General features: G+C 39.9%; 1 protein-coding gene across 1 annotated transcript in view; it reads right to left on the bottom strand.

Annotated features, from left to right (window-relative positions):
• Nucleotides 1-1220: 1220 nt before the first annotated feature.
• Nucleotides 1221-13497, bottom strand: part of UBE2F (ubiquitin conjugating enzyme E2 F (putative)) — a gene marked incomplete at its 3' end in the record, with an annotated part of 36601 nt that continues 24324 nt past the window's right edge. The window contains exons 5-6 of the mRNA XM_010176405.1: nucleotides 7367-7437; nucleotides 1221-1278 (exon numbers count right to left, since the gene is read on the bottom strand). Of these exons, the coding sequence (XP_010174707.1) occupies nucleotides 1221-1278; nucleotides 7367-7437 (129 nt within the window). The remainder of the gene's footprint in view (nucleotides 1279-7366; nucleotides 7438-13497) is intronic.

A 13497-nucleotide genomic window follows, 5' to 3' on the forward strand; every position in this document is an offset into this window, starting at 1 on the left:
TGATTCCACTTTACTTTTCAGAAAGTCAGATGTTGATGAAGAAATTTTACAGGTGAAGAAAGTCACAGATCTCATTCTTAATGCCAAAAAGGAAATAAAGTATTAGGTAAAACTCATTTTCAATTTGCCTTTTGAAAAGAAAAAACACCTGACATGTACCCTTTATCTTCCCAATGTAGCTAACATTCTTTATGAACCAATTCTGGCAGGTTTCCTGGTAAAAGCAAGAGGGAGATTACTGCTCAGTGCTCTGCAAGACTCTTCTGGCAGCCAAGTCATGGAACAGTAAATGGCCAGCCGTAGCAAGGCAAGAGCAGTCACTGCGCTGCAGCGCACATCCTTTGTGACAACCTCCCAACGAGTGTATTTCATACAAGAACCACGACTCTCAATTTGTTAACGCTGCCCAGTTGTGCTGGATCAACCACTGAAGTCATTCTGCAACCACAGTGGCACAACCTCCAGCGATTTTACAGGGGGCCAGACTTCATTTACATTTTATCAACTCGGTTAAAATGACATTTGAGGCAAGGGGAGAGGCAGTTAGTTCCCTACTGCAGTGACTACAACAGCCAAGAGCACCCTGCTTTATGCAACACCTAAGTGGAGATCCACTGCTTCCCACTTTGTCCTAGCAAAACCAGGACAACTGGGGATGAAACAGAATTCAAGACAGTGCAGTAACTCCACCCTGGTTCTGTTCTACACAGTGCTGCTCTCAAGTGTATCTTGCCTTTCACTTCTCCAAGTTTGTCTACTCAGAGAAATGTGGTGGGGGGTGGGAAAGACTTGATATTGATCCTGATATTGATTTATCAGGAATGGCAATAGAACAGAAATTACAAGGATTATGGATTACTGTCAATCCTGCTCACATCATGCTCTTGTATTTCTTGCTTGGGTAATAAAAAAATTTTTAAAAAGCACACCAACCTTACCAAACACATTTTTTTTTCTCAGGGTGACCTGCAGTCAGACCATTCTACAAAACCTTTTATCAGTCGAAGCAGTATTTGTGCAGCTCTGCTAAAACTAGGAAACATTTCTATAATCAGTTAGCACTGTACTTCTTGCTGCAGTATTGCCACTGACACTTGTTGAAATACAAAAAAATTTAGTTGTTTCTAGAGCAAACTGCATCATCTGTCTCTTTCTAGGAGTGTAAAAGTATTTTAAAAGATAGATCTAGTTCGATGCATGTATCTAAAAGGAAATGGTACCTTTAATGTTCTAGTTGGAGCCCAGCCAGTGCCATCAATTGAATGTTCTCTCAATAAACTGGAAAAAAGACACACATATTATACAGTGCAACTTCTAGGTAAACAACCTTTGTCAGAAATCTCAGAAAAGAGAACTTAGGAAGTAACCACAATGTTAAGAATTACAGACCTCTTGTACTATATCTGCTACTGAGATTTTACAGCACAAAAACTGGTATGCCTTCCTACAATTACATTCTAAACAGTGTCATTACATATTTTCTGATCTGAGTTCAACCTTTGTGAAATAAAAAAAAACCTGAATTATGTTCATCAAGCAAAAGAAGTGTGACAGAAATCCTTGTGACACAGTCTCAACATTGAACCTTCATTTTCCCGAGACACACGAGGTACATGTGCTTCAGTTTAAAAGAAGTTTATCTTTGGGGAAGAGAGAGGTTTACAGAATGACCCCACTGTCACCAAATCTGGCAACTTCCAATCAAAAAAAAGAGGATATTTTTAGTGGGATATCTAATTAGGAATAAAGAAGATTATTATCCTCTCTTCTGTGAAAGGACTTCAGCTTCTTGGAGGCAAGGACAGGAAAATGAAATAGTCTTGGTCCATCTGCTCAGGAATGGCTCTGCAACAGCCTTAACATGAGCAGATGCATCTCAAGGCTCCAGGGACACAGCACAGGGTCCCACAGCCCTGTTCCAGCAGGTGAGCTATAATTGCACGCAGAACGTTTTGAGGCTCTACAGGTAAACTCAACATCATACATCTCCAACTGGAAATCATGATGAAGACTACTCTGGGCAAGAGAGACTGCTTACAGGAGGAAAAAGTTCCTTATAGACTATAATACACGCTCCTGAATTTCAATATAAATATATATTAATATTAAAATGAGTAAGATACAGACTTTCCTATATACACACACTGCATAAGAATTTTATGTGACCTGCAAATCGAAATCATTGAGACATATTCAGTTGATTAAGCATTCCTGAACCTTTCAAGTCAAAACATCAGCAGTAATGAGAAGTAAAAACACTGGAGGAGACCAGAGTGTAATTGAGAAACGAGCTGAAGTCTTTCTCACGTTCATGAAAGCAAAAGTAACAATCTGAATGAGAAAGAGAGTCTGGAAAACTCTTTGAAGCACTATTTCACAATCGCTGCTTCCTCTGTTAAGAAATAATCTAAAACTGAAAACTCCTACAGCAAAGTAGCAAAGCACAAAAATTCATCACACCACCAGCAGCTGAGATGATAGGGTTCAAGTGAAATAGTCTTAAAATATTAGGTTTTACCAGCCTTCAGGTTGATTTTTATTAAGTAATTTTTAAATTACAGCAGATGACTGGACCACATAGGATTATCCATATGGTTATTTATTGAATGTGCTGAGTTTTTAATCCAGGGAAATACACTAAGATTAACATTACCCCTTCTTCCACGTAGAGAGACTAGGAACAGGATGATCATACTGGACGAAACTATTCCATCTTAACTGTGCTGCTAATCTCATTCCTGTGCCTTTGAAAAGATAAAATATGCTGTTGCCACTACTGCAGTTCAAAACAAATTTCAAGAACATTAAAAATAGCATCTCGTGGCTGTGATTTCTGTTCATATTACAAAAGCAAAAGCAAAAATGCTGCTGAACAAGCGAGAGCCAGGATTTTGAGGTTTTTGAGCAAATAATGGGATTTTTTCGCTTGCTTTCTGTCTGTTCCTCATAAAATTACACTATAGTACTCCCCTTTGCCTCCTCATACACCTCACTGTGAACTTTAGAGTGAGGAATAAGTTAACACATAACAAAATAAAAAAAAAAGGCATAAAAATATCCACTGACAGAGCTCAAAGTGCCCAAATATATTCACTAAGCTTCATTAACACCCTTCCAGCTTTCCAGCACACCTCCAGCTGGGGACATCAGCAGTCAGGACTTGAGAGGAGACACTCAATCCTCCCATAGAGCTCTGGCAGAAAAGTGATGAAGATAGATAAGTGTACCTTTGCCTCATATTTCTCATTTGCTGATATAATTCATTTTTAGAGCAGTATCCTCTTTCTTCCTACAGACTGGAAATGATCATTAGGTCCCTAATCAAAACCTTTTCCCAGCATAGGGTATCTAGAGAAACCACTTCTCACATTCTCCATGGGGATGACCTAGATATAGCTGCCAGATGTTTTGGAGGTCTGAATGGTGATCTCCTCTCAGAGCATCACACACACAGCAGAAAAAAACACCTAAATGAGTAGAAATACACTAAATATATGATGAGCTAGTTTAGTGGATGAATAAGCATCTGCATGTAGTTTCTGTTCAAAGATCTGCCATCCACAGGCTCTACTGCCAGAGAGGAGCTGGGCTGCTAGGAGGTTCTGAAATGGTACAACCAGCATTTCTCACCTGCTCCAAGCTTCAAGAGGCTGCCTTGGACAAGCTGCCAGACACACCACAACAGCCAACTGTTCTACCAGGGTTTCAGGACACCTGACAGGCAGGAAAACCTGCTCTAAAATTGCCAAGGACTTTGCTATCTCATACAGGAGTGCCAGAAAACTTAGCTCGTATTATTTAGATTGAACAAACATTCAGAAGCTTCCCTTGTGAATTAATTTCCAAAAGTAAAGAGAGGGGCAAACCAACTGGACAGTTTCTGCAGCATTTCAGATTACAGAAACTGGTGAGCTGGCATGGAAGAAGCGGCAGGGCTGACAAGGGGTGAGTGCTGGGGCACGAGCAGGAGTTTGTCAGGCAGGGAACTTCACCAGGACAGTAAAACACTATTTCCATTTGCTTTGCCTTCAGCTCTAGTAGAGTCTGACAAGAGCCAATCGTGTCCTCAGTCATGGGGGGGACTAGAAATGATAATCACAACTCAATATCTGGTGTTTGTATCCAAGGAAACCTCCTAGAACACGATTTCAAATCCTTATATCCAAGTTCTTACGGAAAGACCACAAAACCACTATTCTTGAAGCTATAGCAACCAAAACAACCATGGATGTGACCAGCCAGTTGCTCAGCTTTCATTTCCACAAACACCTTCTCATTCTGTGAGTAATTCCTGCATGGAGAAAAGCTTTGAGGAATTTTTGTTTTTAAATACACAGCATCCTAAAGAGACCTTGCAAAAAAAATCTACTCAACTGGGAACTGCAAGGCTCTAGCAAGCTTAAAATTTCCTGAAACTCCAGTTGACATGATTTACATCTTAAATGACTAAAAATTACTGTAACAGGGAGATCAGTCCTGAAGAAAACCTGTTTTGTATAAACATCTCTGATGAACACATTTATCAATAAAAAACATCAGTTCCAACAAAACTCTTGCCTTCCTTTTGCCAACAGAAAGTACCATTCAAGGTAAGTTTTAATTAAAAAAAGCTGTAAACCCACTTCGGAAACCCTGTGCTGGCAGGGAGACACTTTGGGGGTTCTTCTCTTGCTCACCTCCTGCTGCCCACCTCCCTTCTCAACCCAGCAGCACCAGTGCAACCATTCTGGAGGCCACACTACAGACTGGATGAGTGTAGAAATTCTTTCTAAAGAGCTTTTTGTTTCCACATTGGTACAGCTGAGGAGACAGGGAAGAGCACTGGGGAACAGAAACAAGCAATCAACTCAATCAGCTTTTATAACAGGGGAAGTTGCAACATTAAGTTATACTGGCTGATCCAATTCACAAGTCTTCAAACACTTTTCCATTCAGCACCCTGTAATATTGCATCATGAAGTGACCAAACCTGAACTAACAACACCTATTGCTGAAAAAGACACATTCAACAACGCTGACCACCTCACCACGTTGCAGAAAAGCAGTGAAATTTCTTCAGACTGAACTATTTTAAAAGCTTGAACACCTCAGGCACAAATCACATCAATAGCGGGGAAAAAAAACAACAAAACATAGTGACATGCATTACAGGCTGCCAAGAAAGTAGTCAAGTGGTGTAAGCAAGCACATCCTCTCCATGTATCTTGATGTTTTCCATCCCCATGTGCAGTGGAGACAATACCCACCAGTATGGTCCAGACTTAATTAATATTGTAATATTATATTGTAATAATGTAATCCATAAAGCACAGAGAAACAGCACTTTTCCTGCCCAAAACTATCACACTTGACCATTTAATTATTTGTTATGTTTTAATTCAGGGATGATTATCAAACCAACACATACCACAGTGTGAGGTATGTTCAGTAAAAGACAGTTGGGAAAAATACTGATAAGGAATTTTTTTCTGCTTTTAAAAATAACTGAAGCTATTTTAATGTAAAGACTCTTGTAGAAGTTGATTGCAGGTACTATATATAGAGTGCTTTCTCCATTATAATAGGCATAAGGCAATCCAAGTTATTTTAGTTTTTCCATCTAAATGGTAAGACATTTCAAAGGTTTGGTATCTTAAAGTATCTGACAATCAAATAAAGCTGTCGTTTCAGTGCAGATGCTGAAAAGAAATCATTTAATTAAGTAGAATTAGGATGTTCCAACACTACATTCATCTTTTATAATTAAAACTATTTAAAGACAAGAAACAGTGAAATATCCTCCAGAATGTGAGGAGGCTTTATTTCACCTCAGAAGATGCAGCACTGCAGTGAGAGCTTCAACTTTTAGCTATTGTTTGGTGTCTAGTATTTCTTGTTCTCTGGTTCCAAACAGTTTGCTTATTCATTCCTCTACTTACACTATTTGACTCCAAGTGTCTAAGCTTTCTCCACTGACTAAGCCACAAGGACTCCACTGGAATTTAAACTGTAAAAAGAAATGATTCTTAAACCAGTTTTCCCTGCTGCCAAGTGACAAGTTCAACTGTGTAAAATGAGGAGTCCTAGGAGGCACTGAGAAACACCACAGGTTTGGCAAATTTGCTCAAAGCAGCAATAAGTGTTTGCCAAAACAACCTTCCTGTATCACACAGCTACAAATAACTGTGCACAACAGATTTTTAGGTGATCTCAGAAGATTTAGTACTTTTTCCCCTGCTTTTAAATCCTCCAATCCCAAACGGATGTAAAGCTGACAGACGCCAGCCCTCGCTGCCTGTTAATCCTGCTGCAGCCTGGCACTATCGAGCACCAGGAATAAAATCACATTGGATAATATGAGCTTCTCAGAGCATGGGGCACACCACTGTGGCTAACAGCACTGATATCAGCTTTTTAGCTGTCATCAGCCAATGAGCCTGACCTGCCTAGGAAGTGTGACAGATTACCCTATGAAAACTTCCATTTTCACCAGGACCTTGAAGGCAGCACTAGAATTATTTTTCAATCTAGAGGAAAATTTTAGCTTTTGGGTTTTTTTTAAGTGCCAGTTCGCTACACATGGTGGCAACTGGTTTGGATTTTCAGAACAGCTTTCAATCTCACTTATATTCATTGCTTCTGCTTCATCTATTTTTTCTTTTATAGCCCATTAACTTGAAAAATGACAGTCCTGCTTCTCACTTCTGTTTATGTTTGATTTCTGCCCAATTTCACCATCAGGTACTCCTGATGAAACACTGAAATTACAAAGTTTCAGAAACTGATTTTGAAGAGGAAACTTTTACTACCAAGCTAAATCATCCAGCAAGGTAAGCCTCTCACTTTGGTAAAGTGAAGTTTTTTGTCTTTGTATCTTGACTTATACTCCCCCAACTTTGTTTCTGTTATAACTGGCATGTGTGTCTTATAGTGGATATTAAATGTTAAAATAAACAAATGGCAAATGTAGAATAGTTACTGTCAAAATTTAAGGAACACTTTTTCCTTCCTTTTTGAAATACAAACGGTTTTCAAGCACTTAACACATTCAAGTATTAAATAAGTAAAGCCTCAAGTCCTCTCAGGGCCTGAGGACTATTCATTTACGGAGGGAGGAAAAGAAAAAACAACTAAGTTTTGTTTAGGTTGGAGTTTACATTTGTACCCTAAGTAGAACAAAATGTTCAGTCTTAACCTGAAGAGTCAGGCTCTACACAGTCTCTCACACACGGCAAGCACAATACTTGCCGTAGATTTCCAAGTTCCTAAGGGTCATGTGCCACTGATTTGTAGAATCTGTTGCAAAAAAATACTGACATGAAAATTAAATACGATGTTTTATGAAAGAAAAACCTCCAAGGGTAAATAAACAGAATGCTGTCCCTACCTTAGGCAGATTTCTCCTGTCTCTGTAATGTTCGGATGCCAGATTCTTGTCAAGCATTTTACCTTTGGAGGCTGCCAGGAGAAAAAAAAACAAATTAGCATGTTATCCTTTAAAATAAAACCATATTAGCACTGTTACAAACCACAGAACTGAAAAAGGCAAATGTATTTTATATTCAGTCCCTGGGTTTGTGTGTTAAAGACACTGATAATATGACCTACAGGAGTTACACCAGCTCTCTCTACCCTTTTAGCTTCTCTCAGCTCTTTACAAAAGCTGGGCTGGTATTAGGCTTTTTCCTAGAAAAACATCAAAGAAAGCCAAGAAAAATTACTCTCTTCTCTGATCTCCTTCAGGGAAAATAAAACATTACATGTCATTCATTTTCTTAACACTTAACCAGTAAGACAACAATTTAAACCAGAAAACTACTAAGCATTTTCCCACAACTCAGGAGTTTGTTAAAAACCAGAGGATGCAATGATAATAACTACGTCAAAAAAAGAGCTTATTTTAAACACAGATCTTGACATTCACAATTGAATAAGAAGTATAAGAAGAATCAAGAAGGCGTATCATATCCAAACTTCAGACACTAACATAAAAAGCCACTAAATTTTCAGGCAAGATGACCAGATTTCTGAATTCCACAGTGGGTTTTGAAATACAGATTCTTAAAATATAGTCTCATTTGCTCTAGTTTTGTGAAGTAAATAAAGAATGGGTCATAAAAATTCCGGTAGCTTAGCAACAGCACATTGTTCCATCCATGCTCTCCAAATTACAATTTGCAGCTTTCAATCAAGCAGTTGATTTCTTATAGTGAGTGGACTGGAATACATCAGCACAGACCAGTAATGTCAATTAAATCACATATTACAGACATGGAGCTATTTTCCTCCACTGCTTCCCATGAAGTCTTCAGTCGAGACAGAACAGCTCCAATAGCTTTATTTCCATAGCAGCATGATGTGTTTTGTCTCATCACTTTGTTTTCCAATTCCCAATTATCTTTTTAGTATAATATTTTTAACTAAGATTCCTTGGAAAAAAGATCATAGAATCACAGACTGGTTTGGGTTGGAAGGGACCTTAAAGCTCATCCAGTTCCACCCCCCCTGCCAGCACCAGGGACACCTTCCACTAGACCAGGTTGCTCAAAGCCTCATCCAGCCTGGCCTTCAACACTTCCAGGGAGGAGCAGCCACAGCTTCTCTGGCCAACCTGGGACACTGTCTCACCACCCTCACACCAAAGAATTTCTTCCTCACATCTCATCTCCATCTCCCCTCTTCCAGTTTCAAGCCATCACCCCTTGCTCTGTCACTCCCTGTCCTTGGCCAAAGTCCCTCCCCAGCCTTCCTGGAGCCCCTTCAGGTACTGGGAGGCCACTAGAAGGTCTCCCTGGAGCCTTCTCTTCTCCAGGCTGAACAGCCCCAACTCTCTCAGCCTGTCCTCACAGCAGAGCTGCTCCAGCCCTCACATCATCCTCGTGGCCTCCTCTGGACTTGTTCTAACTGGTCCATGTCTTTCTTGTGTTGGGGGCTCCAGAACTGGACAAGACAAAAAACATGCATGGTACTGAACCACCAATAACACACCTGTCCAGCACTAAAAGAAGAAACACCTATCACCACAACAAATCTGCAATTTATAATGTAGACATTGACTTTTCTCCACTCTTATTTCATGTTTGTCCAATAGCTCAGGGACACTGTGTGTCCCACTGCAGTATCAAGGCATTATTGAAAATTAAGTGGCATGCAGAAAACAGTCTCAAACTTTTTACTTTCCAAGCAAAGGTTCTTCTAAGAAGTTTTCTAACAGCACAGCTTTTCAACAGCTACACCTTCATGTTTGTTTTGAAAGATTATGTCTAGTTCTTAAGAAAGGGAAAGCAGCAGCAGCAGCAACATTCCATGTTGATAGATCAAGATAAAAGAATAAATTTCTACCATATGCACCTTCAAACAGGGAATGTATTGATGAGTAGGGAAAAAGTAAGCTTTATACAAACTAAATCTTTAAAAAAAAATAATCCCCAAATCTTCACAGTCAGAGTTGTGTCTCATTTTTTGTTATCATGGAAACAAAATAATTCCTTTATCCTTTCATCAAAGTGTTTTTCATTGTTAAAAATGAGAAAAACCCACTCCTGACAGGAAGACAAAAGGTTTTCTCTCCTTATTCCTCTGTTAGACAGACAGGACAACTGCAGCTCTATCATAAAATTTCAGACAAAACTTTTCCTTCAAGCTTGTTCCAAGTCATCTATCAGTCCTCCTTAGACCAGCAAATCCACACAAGATTTCCTCAAGATGATGTTTCACTTCAATACCATCATCCCAACCATCTCCAGGTCATACGAGAGACACTTTGCAGAAGAAAGCTTATAAAATGAATTTATTTCATTGCTCATAGACTCATCCTTTGCCTCAGATACTGGAAGCTGCAGCGGTAGATCCAACCTCAGTTCAGGGTGAACAGACTGATTTTCTTCTCCATTTCTACGCAGACACTTCTCTTTCAGGATCTCTCATTAGTTTTGACAATGGAAGCTCTCTGACTTTCCCATCCATTCTCAGTCCACTTCAACATATCACTGAATATTTACAGATGTGTGTACAAGACAGTGTTGCAAGCATTTGAAAACTACACATACACTGACTTCAGGTTTGGCAGAAGTTTTGCAGAACAAGCTTCAGATCAAGTTTGTCTCATTTCTTTAAAAATGCAGCAAATAATCTCTCCCCTCCATCATTCTCACCAGATGAGAGATTGGCTATAAAGTGGTAATCAATAAATGAACTTGATTGACAGTGTCAGATCTCAACCAATCTGGCAAAGCCAATCACTCTAACGTGACAGGTGTACTAATGGTTATGTTTTATCTGTCCTGTAACTTCAGTTTTTCACTTCACAACCTTCTTCCTAAAGAAGGGATGGGGTTCCTAGCAGAAATTTGGAATCCATGTTATTCAAAATGTTTTCTCTAGACCCTAAGTAGTCCCAAAGCATTCTTGTAAACTGTGCTGCAACTATGACTCCAGGTTTTTTTTCTTTATAGTTTCTATAAAATGTAATTCCCCAAAAGAGACATCAGCAGGAATACAGATTCCAGAGACCGAGCTACAAGTTAGACCTAATGTATTTCTTGCCACTCTCCCCTACCAGTTGCTGAAGAATTTCTTGATACTGGCAGAAACTGAACACCAAACAGAGCTAAGCACATAGTACAGAGAAATGTGTGGAGGAAAACAAAGCCACACTGCCCTGTGCCTTTGATGTAATGGATTATCCAGCTCGACAAGTGGAAGAGGAGCTGCCTCACAGTAGGAGCATGCCTCAACAGAAGAGCTGCCCAAGTTGTGCACTTCAGGTCCCTGAGCTTCCATGCACCACCTCAGGATTTCCATACAGAGGCACAATGGAGCATGAGGCCAGTTCCCATTTCATCAGTTCCAACCCAAGACCTGTATAAAGTAGGGTCACCCAAGAGGTAGATGGAAGTCCCTTAATCGTGACATTGGATCCTTGAGGAACCAAATCCCTTTCAATTGTTTGCTGTTTCCACAACTAACATATTGGCCAGAAAATGCATCAAGATCAGCAACTCTGCTGTTAAATCCCCAGCTTCTGACCACTGCTTCAGGCACCTCATGTCACAATAACCTTGGTAAACTGGACGGTCCCTAAGACCGTCTGTTCTGATGACACAATACATCAGAACCACAGGAGCTGCAGACAAGGCCTGGCTGGTGGTGACAGTTTAGTTTCACATGAATGTTAAACCACATCTGTAGCATTAATCAGATTCCATTCCTTAAAGCACCAGGTCCCTAGTCTTGTAGCACCCATTATTTAATCAGCTGTACCTCAAGACAGAAGAGAAGGGAATTTGTTTATTTGGGTTTTTTTAATAAATTAATTTTAATTTTTTTTTTTTAAACCATTTGCTCCCACTAACCTCTTTCTGGGCAACTGGTCAAGCGAAAAACCAATGCTTGAGGAACAGATGCTGCAGGCAAAGAGGGCAGGCAGCAGCACTTGGTGTGAAAGGCACTTGCTGTGCACACCATTAAATGTTTCACTTGCTGTTTCACAGCTTCCTCTGATATCTGGACGGACAGCAACATTCCCGGCAGGTTTTATAAGCACAAACACTAACAAACTTCTGTTTGCTTTATACAAAAGCTCATGAACGTGCAGCCTGTTTCCTAACAAGAATAATACTTTAAAATGCCAAGTTTAGGACAGGTTTACCAACAGATTTTAGTATTTCTAATGGCATGGTAGTTTGAGGAAACACTACAGAATTAACTAACCCTGCTCCAGCTCTCCTCTCCCAATCCCTCTGTAACATCTCTATCATTACAACTGCTTTCTGTTCTGACACCATCCAAGAACACAGTCCGCAGGCTATCTGGTAAATAATATATTGAATTGTTAAAGCAGTCTTTCCTTCACTCTGTACACCTGCTAAGGAGATGAAGAACAGCACACTGGGAAAGCATGCCATGTATTAAGGGCAGCTTCACACACAAATGGACACACAAGCAGGGAACAGCCATTTGTCCTCCCAAACACCAGGATATAGGAAGTGTTTAGAAATGTGGAGCAGGTACATCCCACACTCCCTGCCTGGGACAGGAGGGAGCCCTCATCTACTAGTAGAGACTGACATTTATTTTAGTACTTTAGCAGTTATCTTTATGGAAGAATTGGAAAAAAAATAAAAATGAAACTTTTTAAAAGCAGTTCAGAACAGACAGCAAATAAAATTGTGTGTTGATCTTCCAAATACTTTTAATGCCCTAAAATAAAAGTTTAATAACAATACCCTTGCTTTTCTTACTGTCATATCTTTCCCATATAAATGATCTCCAACTTTAGAGGGAAAGAGGCCTCTCAGGATGATTTTTGAGTTGTTTTTTTTTAATACTCAGAAAGTGGACAGTACTCATTACTTAGGAGAAGAACTACACTGAATCCAGAAAACATCAAAAGCTTAAGCCTACTGGTTCCATCTATGGCATATCCCTAAAACAGTGCTATAAAAAATAGCATCAAGGAAGTCTCAGGTGTGAAAGAGATTGGATCTGAGCAAAGGATTTTGCAGATGCATGAATTCAGATGCCAGGTTCTCCCAAGGCTTCAAAAAGCAAGCAGCCTGAATTAGATGCTTACAGAAGGAACAGATGTGAGGTGCAAATTCCTTTTGGAAGATGTTTTTGTGGCTCGTATGGGATGAAGTCCTCCTTTCAGGATGTTTTTTACTCCAATTTTCCCCAGGAAGCAGAGGCCTTTCCATTAAGGACCATGTTTATATGTTTGTGTCCTTGAGAGCGTGACCAACTACTTCCTTCATTAGGGCTGCAGGAAACATCACCTGACTGCTCGCTCAGAGGCCACAGAAAAAGGCTGAACAGAATTCCTATTCTGTTCCCATTTCCAATACAGGATTTTAAAGGGTGAGCAATAACTTTTAACGTTAAGAGTTCTTTGTAGCAGTTGCACACTAAGACTGAAAAAGAAAAAAAGACAAAGATCCCAGGTCTGCCTTAGTTGGGCAGAAATAAATTTAACTGAGAACGCTAGAAAGTAAATATTAAAACATTAAGCCACCTGCAGGCAAGCACTCATTAGTGTACTAACTGAACCAAACCAAAAAGACTACTGAGGCATGTAGCACTGTAGGAGAAAGATCACTTACAGACCACAGATACCTTCAGGTCCATTTCACTTTATTATTGCCTGTTTCAGCAGCAACCAACACCAATACTTGCTCATTTACAGCATTAAATCAACAACAGTGACAATGCAATCCTGGGGATTGGCCAACATGACAGCGTACAACTGTAGCACCAGAAGAGTTCCCCTCTTGGAGAAACACACTGCTTTACACAAAGCCCGGGGTCAGCTCTTACCTCTCTTCAGCCTTTCTGTAAAGCACAGAGGGAAACGCAGCCCATCTGCTTGTAGGTGCAGAGGGATGCAAATTACCTGCAGCACAAATCTATCTGAACCATCCTCATGCCTCCAATAGCTGATTGAAAATAGGAAGCCTTTCCAGTTCTCAAGCTCAGATGCTTCTAAAATTATCCACACCTACAACACATTAAATAGGTTCA

Source organism: Antrostomus carolinensis, unplaced genomic scaffold (assembly GCF_000700745.2).
Source record: "Antrostomus carolinensis isolate BGI_N321 unplaced genomic scaffold, ASM70074v2 scaffold29879, whole genome shotgun sequence".
Classification (NCBI taxonomy): domain Eukaryota; kingdom Metazoa; phylum Chordata; class Aves; order Caprimulgiformes; family Caprimulgidae; genus Antrostomus; species Antrostomus carolinensis.